Here is a 20,558-nt window from a genome sequence, read left to right on the forward strand (position 1 = left end):
AAGAACAGGCATAGCCTGTAGGGAGAGAGAATATTTTAAAGGTCTTCTCAAATACTTAATAGCTGCTGATGCTAGTAATTTATTTATTTTACAGTACGATTTTCATCTTTTAGACCTTTCTTGTTAAATGAACGTGTAAATGGAGAGAAAAAAATATTTATGCCAGTGTTTGGTGGTATAATGAAATAAACCAATGATATTTCCCAGTTAGTTTCATAACATTGTTGTTGGCAATTTTGTTTTTGCTAACAAGTATTTATAAGCTTTTGAGAGAGTAATAAACTAAAGCCATAAATCATTAAGTAAATGTTCTAATACATCTATTTTCACTTTTGTGTGAAGTTGGAGTGAGTTTTATACATTCCATATATATTACTAAGTATTTTTTACCTAATATAGGTAACAATAAACAAAAACAGACTTCCTCTCCCTTGAAGCCTCTGGTTTGCAACTTACATGCTTGAAGAATTCCTAAAATCTGAAGTAAAATCTCTTGATTAATTAAAGAGCTATGCTTATGATTTTATAAACAGTCATTAAAAAAAGCATACTGTTATAAATGTACATTAATTTGGGTGTAAATTAAAATTTTGAATACCAACAGAGACTTAAGTGATTGATTCAAATCATTACTTTTAACGGTATATTTTTCATTAAGTCAGTGAAACAGCCAGCAAAAATTTAGGATTAGCAGTAATAGAAGAGAGAGTAGTAAATGAGATAGTTTTAAAGAAATTACTGGAACAAATATATCATTTTTCGGTTAAATATTAGTTCAGGTCATCTTCTAAAAATTTTTGGTTTTTCCACCCTTGCTCTAGGTTATATACAGTCTATATTCATTCACCTTGGAATCAGTGTGATATGAAGTCTTTTTTCTTTTCTTTTCTTTTTTTTTTTTTTTTTTGTAAGTTACAGCAATTTGTACATTTTCTTTTTTGCGGTTTCATCTCCTTTTTGGTGATAAACCTGCCTCAGAGGAGATAGGCTAGAAGTTTGTGTAAGCATTCACTACTTTAAAGGGGTCAGATTCAAGCCAGGGAAGAAACTTTCCAACTGAACAAAATGCTAAAAATATAACATTTTGATGCTCTGAAAGAAAAGAGGGAAAACTGATGTGAAAATCTTTTTATTATCAAATAAATGCAAGGGTGGGTGAGAGTGTCATTTCTTGGGAACTACTGATGGTATGTGACAGTTGTGCCCTGTGCATTCTCTGTGCATGATTTTCAGTCTAGAGTTTTGAGGCAGAGAGACACTGTGCAGCGCTACACACTGACATCACGCTGTGGTTAGTGTATACCATCACACTGGGTACGAATGCTTTCAGGAGCCTCAGTGCCTGACACAGAAACAAGTCCCAAGGCTCTTACTAAAAAGTAGATTCTGATTAACCTTTTTTTTCCTCCTGCTTCAGTAGCGACTCAGAACCTGCTAAACTGGGAGTAAAAAAATATTGCTAAACAGTTGTAACCTAAATATTGTATCTGAGAACTAGTATTTTCTAAGTTTATGGTGCTTAGTAATTCTGTCAGCTTTTTTTGGTATGGATAAAAATGAATGAGGACTTGGGATGATATGTATTTCCTTTAATTGTGAGGATTTAAAAAGCTTCTAGTCTTGAGTCATTAAAACAGGCAGTGCTTAGCTTTCTTCTATACAGTGCTAGTGACCTGTTGATTTATTTTCAACAGCACTTTTAACATACGTAGAAATCTACATATTTTTCTAATTAAATACACAGAGAAGGGAGATGTATATTCATCATAAGGATCGGAGAGTTCTATTTCAATATTTTAAAATTCAAGTCTTTTATGCTTTTGACAGAGAATTTAGCTCTGAACTGCTAACGATTTCAAGGTTGAGACAAAAAAATGTAGCTGACAGAAACACTGTCTGGTTACTTGTTAAAAGTGCCTGGAGCTAATTTACTCCTGTGAAGTTGACAAAAAAATAATATTTTAATTTTGTTTTTTTCTTTGGCATTGTAAAGCCTGGTGATGATCTTTTGAGATGTTGGAAGAAAAAGAAAGCTAAAGGAGGATACTTTGAGTGCTATGTAGGTAGCTACAGGGGAAACTGCAAAAGCATGCGGGATTTGTAGGGTTTTTTTTTCCAAAGTCTTACTTGAGTGGCACAAACTGGAATGTGTTGAAAATGTGCACTTGTTTGTAAATATAAGGCTGTATTTACAAATTATAACAAAGTCTGGAATTAATAAAAAGGGAGCGAAGAGGGAGAAAAACAAAACGCTAAGAATAGTTGCATATAGGGATAAAATCCTTTATATGGCACTCTGCTCTTGGAATAATGAATATGCTCATAATATCCTTGCTAAGTGAGCTTAAACTGGTGTTTGAGTCCACATTGATTTTGTTGAATGATGTGCTTTTTCTTCTGCTGGAATTCTAGATGGGAAAACACATAATCAGTTTCTTTGTGTATTTTGGCATGTTTTCCAATAGTTGAATTCTTGATGTCTCTCAGAGGTTTGACAGCTGTCTGTTAGTTAGTACCACTTAACCTGCACTTAAGAAATTTCAGGTATAGCTTCTCCCTTAGGCAGATGTCTGAGTACTTTTCTTCACCTTTGGCCAACAGGCACCATGCCCTTGCCCTCCTCTGTGTGTGAGGGACTTGTGCACATCCACAGGCTGCTTCTGTTCGTGGCACTGCTCTTGTGGATTCAGTTGAAAGGTGTAAATATTGGATTCGGTATGTGAGGCTGTGGGGGGGCTTCTAGAAGGCCTACAGAGCTGTACGCAGCCTTATACAGTAGTTTCATGTAAAACATGATCAGTGTCTGCACATTCTGCTTTGCTTCTGTGGCTGTTCCCAGAGCCACAGAGCAGCCGTGTCATCAGTTGGGTACATGCAGACCAACCCCATGCAGCAGGCTTTTTCCCCAGGGAAGAAGTAGGAGGGGTAGGAAGCACTGAAAAATCTGTCAGACTTCCAGTGGCAAGGCAAATTGGTAAAGCTCCGTGCTGCTGAGGTTTTAAAAAGTCGAGAGGTCTTGAATCCAGACTGAAGAGGGAACAGCATCTTAATGGCAGAAGTATTTTCCCTTGCTGAGGAATGTTTAAAATGTCTGTCTTTATTAGTTGTCCATTCTCTGTGAGGACCTGATGATCAAATTATTTCCATTTTTCCTTTCATACATAACAGATCGGGCACATCTATTCAGCAGCACAGCCCAGATACCTGTGCTAGTAACAAATGAGTTTTTAAGTAAGAAAAATTAGCCCATGCAGGGATCTAGCTGATAGTGATCCCATGTCTGAGTTTGGTAGTCCCAGTTGTGGAAAGGTGGGAGTGAGGCACTTGAAGGTGCTTGAGCCCAGGTTCAGACAAATACTGGGATTTTTTTCCTTCCCTAACTCAGAAACTTCCTTTATGGCATTGGTGCTTCATCATTCCTCATTTTAGTGCCAGATTCACAGATGTAGCATAACATTTTTGTTATATTTCCTGAATTCAGAAAGGAATGTTTTAGAATAAGCACGTCTTCAATACTTACGAGGTAGAGAGTAAATAGAGTCTACAAAATTGAAAAGCTACAATGATTTTCACCCATTCTGTCTTATGGATGTGTTGTTTGGCTGCTTCTCTGAATAATGAGGAAGTAAAGGAAATACAGAACAAACCTTTCTGTTCATTGCATTTGACTGACATTAGTCATTCACAGTATGAAGGACATTGAGGGGGGAAGAGTACACAAGCTTATGATCAGGCTGTTAGTGTTACTGCAGCAAAGCTATTGTAACACCTTGACTTTCTGATTAACTCAGTTTGCATCCTTAGTATTATGCGTACTTTAAATGGAACTATTACTTTGGTAGTGACAAGATGACCAGTGCGGGACATGAGCTAGCCGAAAAGATGCTTGTAGAGTTATGCATAATTTATATCCAGTCTTCCATGTCAAAGGGCTACACTGAGAAACTGAGCTAAAAGATGAACTACTGTTCACAATAATAAATATCTAAGCCTAACCCACGCTGCTTATTAATGAAAAGGCCTAAACTCTGCTACAGCTTTTCTTCTGTGAGCATCGGTAGAGGTGCCCAGTGATGTGCTGTGATGGTACTAGCCTTTCTTGGAGAAAGGAGCCCAATGAAAGGTTCCTTCAAAACTGTAGCTCTGATACTCAACACTTGTTTTTGTGTTGGCATTCTGCAAAGATCAATTCATTCTGTAGTGGTGCTTGATGTCTGCACGCACGTAGTATGGGAACTGACCACGTAGCAGCTTGTCCAACACCAGCAATGTGCAAGCAATCAGCATTTTTCTCTGTCATGCTGTATTTGTAATGCTCGGAGGTGGCTCAGAGCTCGGATGCAGTGGACAGAGCTGAGCAGAGAGGAGGTGATGTGTACAGGCAGAGAGAAATGCGCTGAGGAGTCTGAAGCTACAAGGCAGTCATGCTTAGTTGAAATTACTCATTTTCAATAGGTCAGCCTCATTTGGGATGATTTTCTGATGATCTTATAATCTTCTGTGTGTGCATGCAGGTAATGCCTTCTGACATTTCTGACTGCTAAGAAATTCTTAATCTGGTGAGCATAGTTGCTTAGCTGCAGTTACTCAAACCCTTTTTTTACCTTGTCTTCCTACTTACGTTTTTCATGGTGCTGGTGCAGCAGCATTGGAAAAGGAGGAAGCAGTTATTTATCTTAACACTGAATCTAAAGTACATGAAGGAGTGTCTAGTAGTAAACACAGCACAGTACAAAACAAACAAACAAACCCCCATGGTATGTAAAAACAAAGATACTTTTCTCGCTGGGGAAAAATGAAAGAACAGACATGGGACAGATGTGAATCACATTGCTTAATGCTATTCTGGAAAACATTTGGGTACTAAGATGATGTGGGTGGTCTAAGAATCTCTCTATATAGCAAATAAAGGTGCTTACTGCATTTTGATTATACTTGTAGATGAATGTAGTGAAGAGATTTCTAAGAAAGCAATGACTTCTTTCCTGAGTTAGAAGCATTTAAGCTAGAGCACCCCATTACTAAATACAATATAAATGAACTAAATAACTGAAATTCTTTTACTGTTTTTAAAATCTGTATTTAATGGTGTACACTTTTCATTAGGGGTTTTGGGGATAAGGAAACAGTGTACAGGTGTCTTGCTGCACTGTTAGCATGTTTTCCCTTTAATGGCTTTAAGCTGATATTTACATTTTGGGAAATACTGTTATAGATATGTCAGAATATTCTCTGTGACTCCTAATGGCATCCAAAACTAAAACCAATTCTAGTTTTTGGTTTTAAGACATTCCCTGTGTTTGTTCTAAGTGTTATTGTTTACACCTTCAGCATTTTACTTACTGCTTCTATTTCTCTCCATACCTTTACTAGGTAACTTTACCATGTGATACAGCTTGTTTCTAAGTATTGAGGACTAAAATTAACAATTTGATTGTATGCATTTTTTTAGATTCTTAATAAGAATTTTTTTCAAATTCTTAATTTCTAAAGAAAAAGTAATCGTGTTTAATAGATGCTGGGTTTACTACATGTAAAATACACCAATTCTTTGCCTGAAGAGTTTAAAAAAAAAAAAAGCTTTTTGTACTGGAAAAACAAAAGAAGCAAAACAGAGAAAGGAAATTAAGTGAGTGAACGTAAGTATAAGTCTTGTGATCTGTCCAATGTGTCCACCTTCTGTGGGAAAGTATTTGTGGAGCTGAGTTAACTTTAATATGCCTTACTTCATGGAAATATGCTTTTAAGTACTAGTCTCTTTCGCTAATTGACCCCAAATTAGTGTCAATTATACTAAATGGCTTCTTTCTCGTAAATGGAAAACCACTTTGTAGTCCTTCAAAAAAAATGTTTAGTGACAACATTTGCAATAAGGTTCAGTAGGGCCTTTTTTTTTTTTTTTCCAAATTAACAATTAATCATTCTTATAGAATTAATCTTTAATCAAGGAATATGGTTTATGCAAACAGCTATTATAACAAGCTACGATGGGGAAAAATAAGGGAAAGATTTGTCTTTAGTGTCCTGGATATTTTGAAGAACTTTCTACTGAAAAAAGCCCAGGTTAAGTTAAAATCAATTTTTCTGTTGGTTTTCTGTTGGTTTTGAGACATTGTTAGATCACCTATTTGAAAATGCGAAGACCTAGCAAGGCCATTTTGTTGGACAAGTTTAGTTTGTAGAGGCAGAAGTGGAACTAGTAAAGCGATAGAGACTATTACATGTTGTGACAAGTTTGGAAGTTCCCTGTTTGACAAGGGACTAAAACTTCCAGCTGAAGTTCTGTTTGTTACTTGGTTTTGGTGTCATTTGTGATGAGGGAAAGTCCTCTGCTACTTAAACAAACATACATACATACATACACTCCCCAACCCACCAAAAAAAAATCCAAGCCCATCACAACCGTGTTGTGATACCTGCCACATTGCTGCTGTGCCATAGAATATGTGACATACTACAGTTGGGCCTTGCTTTTTTCTTTGCTTTTTTTCTTTTCTTTAAATGCTGTTAACTTGTACAGACACGGCACAGGTGTCAAGTCCTGCTTTTTCATGTTCCTGTAACTTCTGAGGGCAACTAGAACCAGCTGAAGGAGGTGACTAACCAGAGGGAAACAGTCTTGTGGCTCTTAAGGATCCTTCATCATGTCTCAAATACACCTGGAGAATAGTCTGGAGTAGAATATTTCCCATCTCAAACATTGCTTATTTTTTGCAGCAGTGGTTTTACAATAATTTTTCTCTACTGAACAGATGTTGGAAATACTAGCACATGATCCAGAAACAGGAAATTTTGAAGAAGTGACAAAAAGAAGAGATCCAGTATAATCTGTCATATCACAGTAACCATCTATGTGGTATAAGCTTTACAAAGACTCTGTCAGTTTAGATAATTTTGAAAATGGAAAGCCATAGTGGAAAAGTGGAGAGCAAAAAGACAAAGGGGGAGAGGTAGGCCTTGGTGATGTGAAATAACCAAGAGAGAAAATGTTAGGGAATTAGGGAGAGGGGAGCATGTAACACAAACCATGAGATCGATCGTGGTGCAAGCAAAATAAGGAACTGTAGTTTGAAAGGGGAAAACTGGGTTGAACTCTGATAATTTTGAGTAATTTTTTTCCCTACTTTGAACATTGTTTGGTTGACATGACTTTTGCAGCTGGTCCCGGTGACACAGGACCTTTGTTCTGTGTAGCTGCTCTTCTGCTGCCTGTTCCCAGCTCTGGTATTCTGCTGCATGGGGAGTATCCATCAGTAGAGGACAGATTGTTGACTGTTTAGTGATTATTCAGTTGTCTGTCTAAACCATTTGCTTCTGAAGGGAAACCAAAGTGACTGTTTCTAAGAAAGAGGAGTAATTAGCTTTGACAGGATTTCTGCTTCTGACAGGATTTGCAGTAGCAGTCCTCTCATGTATGCATACATATACAACCGAACCCAAAAACCATAACAGGAACGCAAGAGGTAGTCTCAAATTGCAACTGATCTCTAGTATTTTGCTGCATTAGCATTCAGCTGGGCTCTGGTGCCTGTGCTTCCTCCTGCAGAAAGGACTATTCCTCCCCTTATGCAATGGTCAGACAGGAGAAGCTCCTCAGACTTTTGCAGTGATCTCACTTTTCTGATTATTTATAATTCATAGGTGATGTCATGTAGTACAACCCATTTTTTTTGATGATAGCAATTCATCAGCAAGGACCCTGATGTACACTTGCACTAAGGAGGGTGATGTTACAGGAAACCTCTCATGTGAGACATGGGCATGCTCGCAAAGTGAGTCCCATCTTCATATATTGAACAAATATTCATAGTGCTGCATACCGTAAGGTTGCTCTTGAGTGTCTGGAGTTTGAACTGCAATTACTAAAAATCTTTCTCAAGACCTCTGCAGTAATATGGTAGGTACCATTTAATAGCAAAGTAGCTTATAAGACCAAACATATTAGACTTGTCCCATTGATGTTCGCTTGAAGAAATGCAGAGGAAATTTTAATCATCCAAAATGAGCAAAAGGCGACGTGAGTTTAACTACTCTTAGCATCAATAATGCCACGCCCGATTTATTAATGGCATTATTATCTCATTTTGAAGCAAGAATCTTATGACCTGTTAATGCTGACAGTTCATCAGTGCTCAGTAGTAACATAGGCTAAACAAACCTAAGCGCCTCTGTTGCTGGCAAGCAAAGAAAGAGGGATTTCTCTCTCTCATGTTGAAGAGGTAGATGGTTACTATTGCATGGTGCGGGGAAATAGTGCAAGACATTGCAGCTATGTGTGGTTAATAGTACTAATAAAATATTTGAGTGCTCTTGCTATATTAAGTAATAAGCCATTTAATATGCAGCAGATGTTTTGTATGTCTTGTGTCAGGCTGGAGGCATCACGCGTTTAGGATGCATAAAAAAAATAATGCTTTTTTTTGTTCTTTATCCCTCCCCCACCTTTCCCTGTGAGTATTTTCTGATATAAAAAGCAGAAGTTCTACCAGTTGCTACCCATAAAGAAGAGATGTGAATTTGACACTCTGACAGTGTTTCCACCATAACCTCATTTGTTGGGGTTTATGTAACTGAGTAGTAAAACTTGTCCAAAGCTATACTGTTATATGCTATACACTGCACAGTTTCACAGTTTGAAGCTGATTAAAGTTAGCATTGAGGACACAAATTTCCTTTGCTTCTTCAAAGGAGGTAAAACTTTGATGAAGACTGTGGAAGAAATTAACTTCTGTTCTGTAGATGGCTGTAAAAGTTTCATCTGAAATGGAAGGATCCTTATTTTGATGATATATTGCCTTGTCTTGAAGGTTGATATTTAGAGAGTATAATCTCTCTCAATGCCTTTGAAATAAACTTACTGTAATACTTTATTTGGCATTGTACAGTGATGTTTTTCTATGGGGTTGTTTGGGCTTTTTTTGGCAGACAGTTTAAAATGGTGTTGCATCTTTGCTGATTTCTCAGTGTCAGTCCCTTTTGTCTGGACACCAGTTCTTGTACATGTTAGAATAAAAGTTCTGGTTTGTCCCTAAGTTTCATGTAAGCTGTTGTCCTGTTTCTGACAGGAGCCAGTAACAGAGTTTGGGGGAACAGGCAAAAAAAAATGGAGCAAGTGGAGAGAATTACTTCTCCTCCCACCTTCTATCGATCAGAGATGTACATGAATGCACATGATACTTCTGTTGGATTACAGAAACCTTAGAAACTGTGTCTTCCAGAGTTTGAAGCTGGGTTCTTAATGAAAATCCATGATGTGTTTTTCTGAGAGTTGCATAGGTAGTGGAGTTTATTCTAATTCCATATACTCAGAGAATGGAGGGTTGTCTTAAAAAATACTGACAATTCATTTTCATGCTAATTCCACAGGTATCATCAAACCACTTTTGTTTTCTTCTATACAGGAAGATGCCTTCAGTTTGTATATGCTGCCAATATTCAGTATTAAACAAATCCTTTGTACTGAAAGGCATGATAGGTGTTTTTCATAATTTTCAAATAAAATGGCAGAAGGTCTCTCATGATTTCTTTTGGCATACGTATCTAAAGCATCATGGTTGGTGAACCTTTTTTTTTAAAAAAACATTTTCATTAAAATGAACTTTTATCTGCAGTTCACAGATAGTACAAGGTTGCCACTCTTGTATTTTTATAATTAAAAAAAAAAAAAATGTGGTAGCAATGGAAGCCAACATATTTTCCTAAAAAGAAGAGGTTGCTTTGAAGATGGAGGAATGGGAAGACTGTTCAGGTTTCCTGCATATACTGTTTCCATTTGATTGGCTTTGTTTTGTGTTTTGAGGGTTTTTTTAAGTGTAGTCTGCAGTTTCTATATAACACACTACTGTTAAAGGTCTAATAGCTATTAGAAGGTTGAGCTTTTTAAAGTCTTTGTATCTCATGTCAGATTTTTAAATCATTTTTGCCATCTAGTCACTTGTAAAGGAGAAGCCCTTGTTAAAGTAGAGTCCATGTCCTGATCAAGTGATTGAGACAGGAGAGGTGGTATAAATTGATTTTGCTCTATATCTGGTTCTATTCTTTCAGCTAACTGTAAAAATATATGAATAACAAAATAATTGTGAAGTGATTGCAACATCATCACCTGTCATCTTTCTAGTCTGCTGATATTAGTTGATGACAAAGTGATACCTGAATGCCTGAAAGGAATGACTGGAAACACATTTGTTAAACTGTTCATTTTTAAGTTGTTGGGTTCTTGTGAGATCTCATCATCAGCATTTCTAAAACCAGTAATGGAGTCAAGAATAGGATGGGAATTTTCAAATTGCTCTTCAGTTTTCATTATATATGGGTTGGTGCTTAGGTGTGTCTTTCCGGGAGTAAGGAGCACATCAGTACTACATAACCTGATCTATGCAGAGCACTTGCTGCCTTTCTAGCCTCAAATGTGTTTGCAAAGTGGTAACTGTAGGACTGAAGTGATTTCACTGTGCATATTTACTGTTTTATAATTCATTGGGGCACAATGAACTATTTTACAGCTTTATGTATGTGTGCTTGTATCTTATAAATAAAACCCTGAAAATATTTTTGTGGACTGTATAGATGATATGTAAATGGCATTTTCTTCTCCATTTTGTTTTGAACCTTGGCCTAGTGTTGAAGGGTATTTCACTTTTGAAGTGCTGTTATTTAGTTCTGATCTAAAATGGAGGGTTTGGTCATCTGTAATTGTTAAATACAAGCATTGTGTTAACATCACAACTTGCTGGTTAATCCTTTCAGTATGAACTGTGTAATCATCCTCTCCAGGAAAAATCCAGACCAGAAGTTACAAGTTCATTTCTCTTTCTGCCCTGCAAACCTAGTCAAGACTTTCCTCAGAGTAGGTTTTTTTTAAGAAAAAAAAAAAGAGTCTAGTCTTTCAAGGTTGTTGATACAAGATGGTTGTCATGCTTCCATAGCAAAGGTTGGTGGGATTAATTTTCCTTCACCAAAAGCATGTTGTAGTCCTTTGATGTAAAACTGAATGTGTATTTACAAGTAGTTTGGCGTTTGAAAATTGGTTGCACAGATTACTGCTGTTGTGTAAAAGTAAATATTTTTTTCCATCACCTGAAGAGTGGGAAGCTTCGGGAGCTCCCCTTTCTGTCTCTCTGTCAGACTCCACACTCTGACTTGGGCATTTTTGTTGTCTGTGGGGTGCAACCTGTATGAATTCTTATATTAAATCCTGATTATGTATGTTAAAAAGACATTTTTTTCTAAAGGGACCATTAAAAACATTACTTTTTTCCTGTACATACCAACTGAAAACAGGCCTGTTTTAATCTACTTCTTTTGTGTAGTTTTATTCAAGCCATCAAATTTAATGATTCTCATGCCCTTTTTTAGTTGTCATATTATAATGGCTTTAGACCAAAATATGCTCAGTTAGCTTAGAAACTGGCTGGATGAGCAAAAGCAGCATTGTATTCTAGCAGATTTTGTTCTATTTTGTTTATATGATACTTTTATTAATTTTTTTCCATTAAAAAACTAGAGCACACAAAACCAAAACAAAAAACCCCGTATTGCTGTCCCTTTAACAGTCCTGGTCAATATTGTGCAACAAAATGCAAATTAAGAGTTGAATATTTAAAAAATGGCTTTCTTTAAGAAGGGAAAAAGGCTCAACAAAGCAAGTTCAGTGCACATGTGCTAAGTGTGTAGTAAACCCATCATAACAGGGTTCCAGTAACCTTTTTGGATAAATCCAGAATGGCTGTAATTCTGAGGTTTTCAGTAGTTCATTCAGTGGGGAATTTGTGTTAACACACTGAGATCTTGCTCTTTTCAGATTACTTTTTTGTAAAGAACAATAATCATATATTTTTGGAAAAACTTTTGAAGATCATGTCTTTGGCAACAGCTCAGGGATGCACAGTGTGCAGTATTTTTCCGATATAGTTAGTTCCAAATCATATTAAAAAAAAAAAAAATAGCTGCAAGCATTTCATACTTTCTAGTGCCTAAGACTATACTCTGTCAAGCCTTTAAAACTTCTCAGGGTAACCAAGGCTTGGTTATCGTTGACCTAGAAACACAACGTCTCATTTCAGTGGGCTAGGAAATATGAAATCCAGTTACATAACATTATTGGTGCTGGAAGACATATTAATGAACATCATTATGCCTCATTTTTTGTAACCTTTGCTCAATTATGTAGTGTCTCCCTTCATCCCTAGTTGGATTTTGATTCTGTAGCATCTCTAGGGAATGCAGGACTTTGAGCAGTTCTTCCTTCAGAAAAGACTAGAGAGGTTCTTTCTTGGCAAATCATTAACTGTGTGAAAAATAATTATTTTAATTTTTAAGAAGTGTAGCCTTTCACTGTTTAATTCAAGAATAGCTTTTTAATGTCTTTTTTTGATGCAATCTGTATGAAAATTAAGTTTACCTTTGCCGTTACGATGTAGTATTGGATACTTTTCTAGTGCACTAAAGAGTCCTTTCAAAGTCTCTGCAAGGTTATTGTAGGTGAAAACTTTGCAAACAGTGTTCAAAACGTCTTTTTCTGCCTTCAAAATGCTGTTAGAAGAAAATGAAGAAAATAAATAGCCTTACCATTTTTGAAATCCTCTAACAATTTCAGAAGGCAGTCAGTTACCCTTTCTTAATTTCTTAATTATGTCACCATGTAAATACATAGATGCAGTTTGAGATTGTCAGTTTATTAGTTTTTAAAATGTTAGTAACAGCTTTATATTTTGTTTCTGTAAGTCTGAACGGTAGATGATAAAGCATACTTTCCATCCTTTATCTCTTTGGATGTACTACTGTGAAGCACTTTGAGAATTAGTTATAGATACTTATTTCATGTAATGCATATCTATTAATGCATATACAGAGGTGGGTGATATTTTTGGTGAATAGCCATGAGCCTGTGCACTCATCCGTAGACCAGAGTGGGAAAGGAAATTATCAAGGGACAACTAGTATCAGTGAAGAAATACCCCTATTTCTTTTTTGATAAATCAAAGGGACAGTCTTAAGTAAGCTAATATTTGTTGGCCTCGGGTTAAAGATCACTGATATGTGTAGTCCAACTCTCTCTTTTGCCTGCATCTATGCTCTTATATTTGAAGTCCCATGTGCAGTGCGTGTGTCTATATCTCCAGGTGTTAATGGTTGTATGTTAGGTGCCATTTTTCTCTTTCATTATTTCTCTTGCCACATAGATTAAGTATGAAGTAATAAAAGGTAAATGCATGGTGAGATGCACCATCTCAAATTAAATATTGCTCCTTACTTGAATGTATTCTATATCAGCTGGGATAGATAAAACTGACTTTCACGTAGAGATATGTCCAGAGACCAAAATACTTTCGAAATTTTATGTATACATGTTATATTAAGTAGTGTCTGTCGTGAAGGAGCTGCTTTTAAACATGCTGTGCTTATTTTCTTTCTAGTTGATTCTTTAATGATGCAGACAGTTGGCAGAGACTTGGTCACAACCTTGAGCTCTGTGTGATCTTTATAAACAATGCCTCTTTCTATTCTTCAAGTTTTCTCAATCATCCTAGTTATTCTCCTCATCCTATTATATGTCACAGAGGATTTTTTCAATTTCATTTTAGTGTATAAAAGTAACAGGAGTTTTTCAAGCACCAGTGCCAAATAATGGCTAAGTAATTAAATGCTATAGGAGCTGCTGATTGGCATATAAAGCTACAACGTGATAAACTGATATGAGTTACAATAACGTGCATCTTTACTTCCTTGAAAGAGTGCATAATGAGACCTGATTTAAATACGTTCTGTTTTTAAGACACATCCCATGTGTTTTCTTTGAAATTATCTTTGCCTTCATCAGTTGGAACTATTAAGCCAATCTGCTCCTTAAATTATTCTATACAAGCCTGTACAATTCAAAAGAGGAAAAAAAGAGACTGTAAATCAACAGTGCATAATTTTGGAAGCACACTTACTATACTCAAAAAATAATTTTAAGGTGCAGTTGAAGGGAGTAGGTGCTTATAGGATATACAAAACAGTGTAAAAATTAATGAATATCAAAAGTTTTTCTAGTTTTCTAATTTTGCAAGAGTGGAAAAGGCTTCAGCTACAAAGCATTTCCAACAGAAACATTAGAAGGCCTTGGTTTAGGCAAATTCCTTTTCTATAAATTCAGACAGTAAGTTAAAAAATGTTAGCTTGTAAGAAGTTAGGGTTTTTTATTAGAAATCATAAGCATCTTTAATGAAGAGAGGGCAAACAGGTTAAATTATCTTGGTATAACAGAATAAGTGATATATAATTTCCAAAGTTATAATGAGAAAAACATGTTTCACAGTTACTGAAAGAGGAACAAATCTAAATGGAGAGTAAATCATTGGCTAATGGTTGTAAATCGGGGAGTTAATGCTTCTTTGTTCTCTTCCCTGAGAGAAGGATTGTATTAATGGGGTTCTGGGTCCTGCCATAGTCAAGTAACTTGAAGGATGTCCCTCATACCTGCAAAATGAATGCTGCAGTGCTGTTCATAGTTTTTGCTTTCTGTGATGCTGCATAAAACGTTGCAGTAGTGTAGTTCCGTGAGCCCCTGTCCATCTACCAGTGGAAGAATTCTTTCAGGTCTCAAAGGAGGACTTTTTAAATCATTCTTGCCTAGTATGATTTAATGTCAGTTCTGAAAACTCTTTGTGTTGACACTGCATCAGCACACCAGATTTTAGTTTCCAGGGTTTTTTTTCCCTTCTTTTATAAGTATCAAGGATGCCTAAAACTGGTATTGGTTTCTCCAGGAATCTTTAAAATGTCCTAGTTTATGTAGGAAACAAGAATGAATTTGCAAATGCAATAAAACTGTTGGATTTGGTTGTCTGTCCCCTGTCGGATTACTGAGGGAAGTGAAGCTTGCATTTTAAACCATTACCTAAAGTATACAGTAATTGTACAATTTAGAATTGTAGTATGTATTATGGTGGTATGAATTACTGCCAAAGTTGCATACAGCCTCTTTATGTATGACCAATATAGTTTAAAAATATCATTGTACTTCTATAAATATAAAGGAGCATCATGTAGAAAAAAATAATTGTGTTATCTGTGCTCAGCATTCACATTTTCATTTTGTGTTCACATCTGCATACCCAATAGGACTCAGAAAATACTTGCATCCATGTGTTTACCTTCTTAGTGGACAGTTTCAGTGACAAGTTCTGAAGTCTTTTGCATACCTTCACTTATTATTTATTTGATCTATACCAAATCTCTGGTATTAATTTTCTACCTGAAAAGTACAGATAACTACAGGGAAAGAATTCTCCCTCTATCAACCCCTGTGCTATGCTCAAAGCTGTATGAATGGTTTTAATCCTTAATGACAAACAAGGGGGAATGAAGTGACACAGTAATATACTACTTTACTGAAAGAGGTGCATCCATTCTGAGTAGCCATTGGGGAGGTACCTTTTGCAAAACTTAAATAAAACATCAAAATACATGATTGTACTTCTTATTATATCAAAACCTTTAATACAATAATCAAATTTGGTATTACAGCTTTTATGTTCCTTGCTGGACTTTTATGACTTACTTTTCCTCTGTAGTGTACTTGTAGATGTGATTTTTCCAATGAAATCTTTCTTCAGTCCACTCAAGACAGATGATATTTGAGCTCAAGATTAGATTTGTAAGTGGCTTTCTTTTTGTTCTGTTTCAGAGAGGTTTGCCTGGAAGGACAAGAGAGTATTTTTGATATATTTGGTTATTCTTGCAGCATGTACTCTCATTGCTGTTCCTGTTTACTGACAGAAAGAGAGAGACAGGGAAATATATCTAATATTGCTAAGAAACAAGGAATAAAGTTATGCAAGTCTGAGCGGCTGTTCCAAAAATTATTTTTGCATCTGTGACATAAGAAAAAATATATAAACCATAATGTAGGAAGTCTGTGGTGTGCTCAAGATACTCTTTACTACCAAATGATTTCAATATTATTATTTCATGTGCAAGGTTTCTTCCATGCTAAAATATTTCTTTGTCAAGATATATTAATAAGGAATGTCATGGATGGCTTGGAGTTGATGAGCTATATGGGCCAAAGTCTCAAAATCTTTGTGTTGTCAACCTCAAATTTAACAGCTTCAGTGGCAGGGATGGTAGAGGGGGACAGAGGTCTTTTAGGTCAAACTTGATTGAAGTTTTATTGAGGATAATCAAGAGAAATTGATGACTACACTATGAAGATAAACAGGAGAGACAGGGCAAAAGAGATCCACCTCTAGATTATTTCTAACTGCTGAAATTTCTTAGTAGGCTCAAAATCTGCCATAGCCGCCTTTTTCTTGTATGCTTTGGAAATATTTGGGAAATTGCATGGAGGGGAAAAAAAAAGTAATTCTAGAAAGATTTCAACTTCACACTGAAGTACAGTAATCAATCCTCTACTTTTGACAAAATCTTTGAAATTATTTTCATGATGCATCCAGACAGATTCTACTAACCAAAAGCTTTTTAAATAGGCACTTTTTGACCCTTAATTGCACAGTACTGATAATGGCTTCCCGTCTTCCTTCTTTCCTGAAACAAATCCCTGCATAGAGAATGTTTTCATGATTTGTAAAATATGGATGATTTTGAAGAGTCTTATTCTAATGTGTATTTTGTGAAATAAGAATATTGATACATACTGTCCTGATTTGAAGGCATTCTTCAGGAATGTTGCTTTTACAATACTTCAGTTTCTGTAAAAAAAAAAAAAAATGTTTCTTTTTTTTTACAAAGTAGGGCTTGGTTTTTAAAGTACCATTTTTGTTTCTTGTTAAACATAGTATATACTGAATCCTACAAAGAATAAGGCTTAGTCTTCTTATTGTTATCGCTGCTATACAGAAGCATGTAGAGATAACACTGTTCTGAAGAGGTTTTTGTATAAGGACAGTACTTAACTGAAGTTACTGAAGGTGGGACTGTATGATGCAAGTTCCTAAGTGTAATGGAGATTAGTGTATATTCAGTGATTAGTTTTTGTTGGGCTTTGGTTTTTTAATTTAATTTGGAGCAGAAGTAGAATGAGAAGAAGTGGAAAGATTTAGGAAGATGAGGAGGATAAAGGAATAAAGTGGGAGAGAAGGGGGGAAAAAATAACATCTTGCCTCCTGCTAAGCTGAAGTCAAGAGGTAGGTGGTTTTTGTTTGTGGCATCAAGAGATTTACTGATGAGAAGGATAAGGTAGCATTGGTGAGGCTTTCATGGTAACTGTTTTTCACAGTTTTCTGTAGAGGAAAGCACTCATTTTGTTATATAATGTTGTGAACACTGACTAACTGCTTTTCTTGAGCTGACATGGGGCCTGAGCAGATTGTGTCAGCAAAATAAGCCTTGATTTTGTAATTAGAGCTAAAAAATGCATTGGAAAAATTAAGTGTAGCATTTTAATAATGTTTCAAGTATCTTCTTTTGTGTTTCTATTGTTAGAAAGTAATAGAAATAAAGCATGCAAAGCAGCCTCCTTCTAGGTGGGACAGATTTATATGTATTTATATGTAACCAGAAGTTTTAAGTTTTTAAAATATTAATAAATAGGAGACACAATAAGAAGTAGCATTTTCTAAGGAATGTAAAGTACTCCTGGAATTCTTTTTAGCAGTGTAAAATTATCTTCTGAAGTTTCAGTAGACGCAATTTTTCTGTTATACCAGCTACTAAAAAAAGAAGAAATAGTCTGTTGTAGTAATCTACTATATATTAGCAATCCTATTAATAGCAATAAATCCTTTCATTTTACTTTTTTTTAGAATTTGAATGTAGTACATACAATTTCTTAGGTGAGTTAACCTACCATTATCATCTTTCTTGTGTTCAATTCTTCAAGTCCATTCTATAAAATTACCCTACTAGCCTTAATTGATTTCTTGTTGTTTCTGGTTTGTAAAATTTACATTTTATCTTGTAGTCTGAATGTCATGTTGGCTATTACTCACTAGGCAGGTTTGGTCAGAGAAGTGAAAACAGAGAAAATGGTATACTATCTGTTGTTCATGTTACAAATGGCATTCTTCTTTCCCTTCCCAAAAGGCACTGAGGCGTGAACTGAAGGATAAAGAGCAAACAATTCTCAATGCTGTGGATCAGGCACGAGTTTTCCTGGCTGACCAACCAATTGAGGGGCCTGAGGAACCAAGAAGGAGCTTGCATTCAAAAACAGGTCAGAAAATACTCTCTTCCAGGAATGGTCAAAGGAAAGAAAAAGGACTTAGATGTACATACTTTATATCCCAATTACTTGGTTAGACTTCAGAGTTTTCCAGACCACATCCTGCTTGCTTTTATTTCAATGATTTAGCCTCAAAGTATTACTACTCTGCTTTGTAGTTACTCACATTTTAATGGAAGAAATAGAAAAATCTCTATTTCTTTTTCCAGTTTTTGATTCAAAACACCCAAGTCATCAGTTCTGTTCTTTTCTTTTTTCTTAACACAATAACATATGCACCTTAAATGCACATTCAAATGTATACATGTCATTATTGGAAAGTTTTACTCCACAAATAGAAATAAATTTATTCAGTGATGTATCTCATTAGAAGTAAAAGGAATCAGCTTTAGGAAAGCAGTCGTTACAGAATCTTAAAGATTTGAACGTTAGATGAATTTTATTACTAAGGAATAAACCACAGCTATCCTAGAAGCAGTATTTGCATAGTGTTTGTTGAGATATTTGTCTATATCAGAGACTAACAAGGAGGTAATAATTTTCCTCCAGCCTACCCTCCATAACTGAAAAATAGAAAAATATACCAAATATCTGTGCAGTTAAGTCCTAGAATCATGTTTCTGGTATAAGGTACAGCATTATAAAATCTTAATTACATATGAATTGTTCTTGTGGAAGGTAGTAATGTACTTTTACAGAAATATCAGTTGGTGTAAGATGTGAATAATTTACTGTTCTGTATAATTTACAAAATTACAGTATAGCTGCTTGTATGAGGAGTTAGCTTTTTCTTCCCATATGTCTTCCTATACATCTCCATAGCAAACTTTTAAAGTTTATTTAGTGGAAACAACTAATCTTTCCTGCATCCATACTTTGTGTTATTTTCATGCAAATCTTTATGCATTTTCATATTCCCTAATTTGACTTTGTGATAAAGTTTGAATAGCTGGTAGTTAAAGCCAATGAACCATTTTTTCCTATGATTAGTTCTGGTACCTTCACTGCTATAATGTATCTTACTACTTCCTTTTGAACTCCCGACTCCTGAAAACATTCTGTCTGTCTTTACTCACAAACTTTTTTGATATATTGCATCTCTAATGTTTAAGTTGGTCTAAATCACAAGCAACCTTGTGGTTGAAAAATAAGGAACGCTTGCTTTATATTTGCTCATTCTTTCACACAAAAGTTTGAAGTCACAGTTTCTCCTCTCAAAAGCCATAGAACCACCCAGCACAAATGATGCCAATGCATAAAATGTTACTGGTGTAAAATGTTAATTTTCTAGCAGGGGTTAATATCCATGATCTAGTCAGTGTTGACTGAAAGTGCAAGAGCAAACTTCAGGTGATGAGCTGCATCATAAATTCTTGTTGTGCAATCTATTATTAATAATAATAGTAATAATAATTATTATATTGTGCTATACAATGGCAGTGATAACAGAATAGCAGGGAATTTGATGACCATGGTAAACTACATAACAATAATGGCCAGGCAAATGGTCTGCAAGTGATGTATGAGTGTCCCTTTGTCTAGTCATCATATCTGAAAACCAATCAAATATGGTCAGACTGGGAAGCTTCATAGATGTGCATTGAACTTATTTTCCTCTTTCTTCTTCACACTCAGTAGTTCCATACACTTTCTGTTTTCTGAGCATGTGGTGGGTTAGTCTTGGCTACCAGCCAAACTCCCACCCATCCACTCACTCACTTCCTCCACCTCAGTGGGATGGAGGCAGAAGATAGGAAGAACAAGAGTGAGAAAGCTCATGGGTCAAGATGGGGACACAGACAGATCACTTACAAACCACTGTTATGGGCCAGATTTAACTTGGGGAAACTAAACTATTTATTGCCATTTAAAATAAATATATTTACTGACTTGGTAGTGGGAAACAAAAAGGCAAACCTTAAAACCACATCTTTCCTCCCCCATTTCCTCAGCTCAACTTGATTCTTTCATTTCTGTCTCCTTCCCCCCTTGTTATGACTGCAAGTAATGCTCAGCCTCTCCAACAGGGCAATGAGTGGTGTGAGAGGGTGGGAAGGTGGTGGGTCCACAGTCAGCTTAGCAGCTTCTCTCTGCTGCTCCTTTCTTCTCACATCTTCCTTCTGCCCCAGTGTGGACTCTCCATAGGGAATATCTCCCCTGCCATGGAGCTGCTCCTTCTCCTCTGACCTTGGTGTTCCATCTGCTGTTTCTCCTTTTTTGTTCCCTCCTCCTCCCTCTCTGGTGTTTTCTGCTGTTTCTTAAATACGCTTTCCCTGAGGTGCCACCAGCGTGGCTGAGGGCCTCAGCTGTGCCCTGCGGTGGGTCGGCTCGTCCCTGGCATGGGTCAGCCCCGGCCTTTCCTCACAGAGGCCCCCGTGCAGCCCCCGTTGCC

General features: G+C 36.1%; 1 protein-coding gene across 6 annotated transcripts in view; it reads left to right on the forward strand.

Moving 5' to 3' along the window:
• The window catches only part of UTRN (utrophin), a 387,283-nt gene that overhangs the window by 268,533 nt on the left and 98,192 nt on the right, over window positions 1-20,558 (forward strand). For all 6 annotated transcript variants that reach the window (XM_074818672.1, XM_074818673.1, XM_074818671.1 and 3 more), the window contains one exon: window positions 18,028-18,157. In XM_074818672.1, the coding sequence (XP_074674773.1) occupies window positions 18,028-18,157 (130 nt within the window). The remainder of the gene's footprint in view (window positions 1-18,027; window positions 18,158-20,558) is intronic.

This window comes from Strix aluco, chromosome 3, assembly GCF_031877795.1.
Source record: "Strix aluco isolate bStrAlu1 chromosome 3, bStrAlu1.hap1, whole genome shotgun sequence".
NCBI classification, from domain to species: Eukaryota; Metazoa; Chordata; class Aves; order Strigiformes; family Strigidae; genus Strix; species Strix aluco.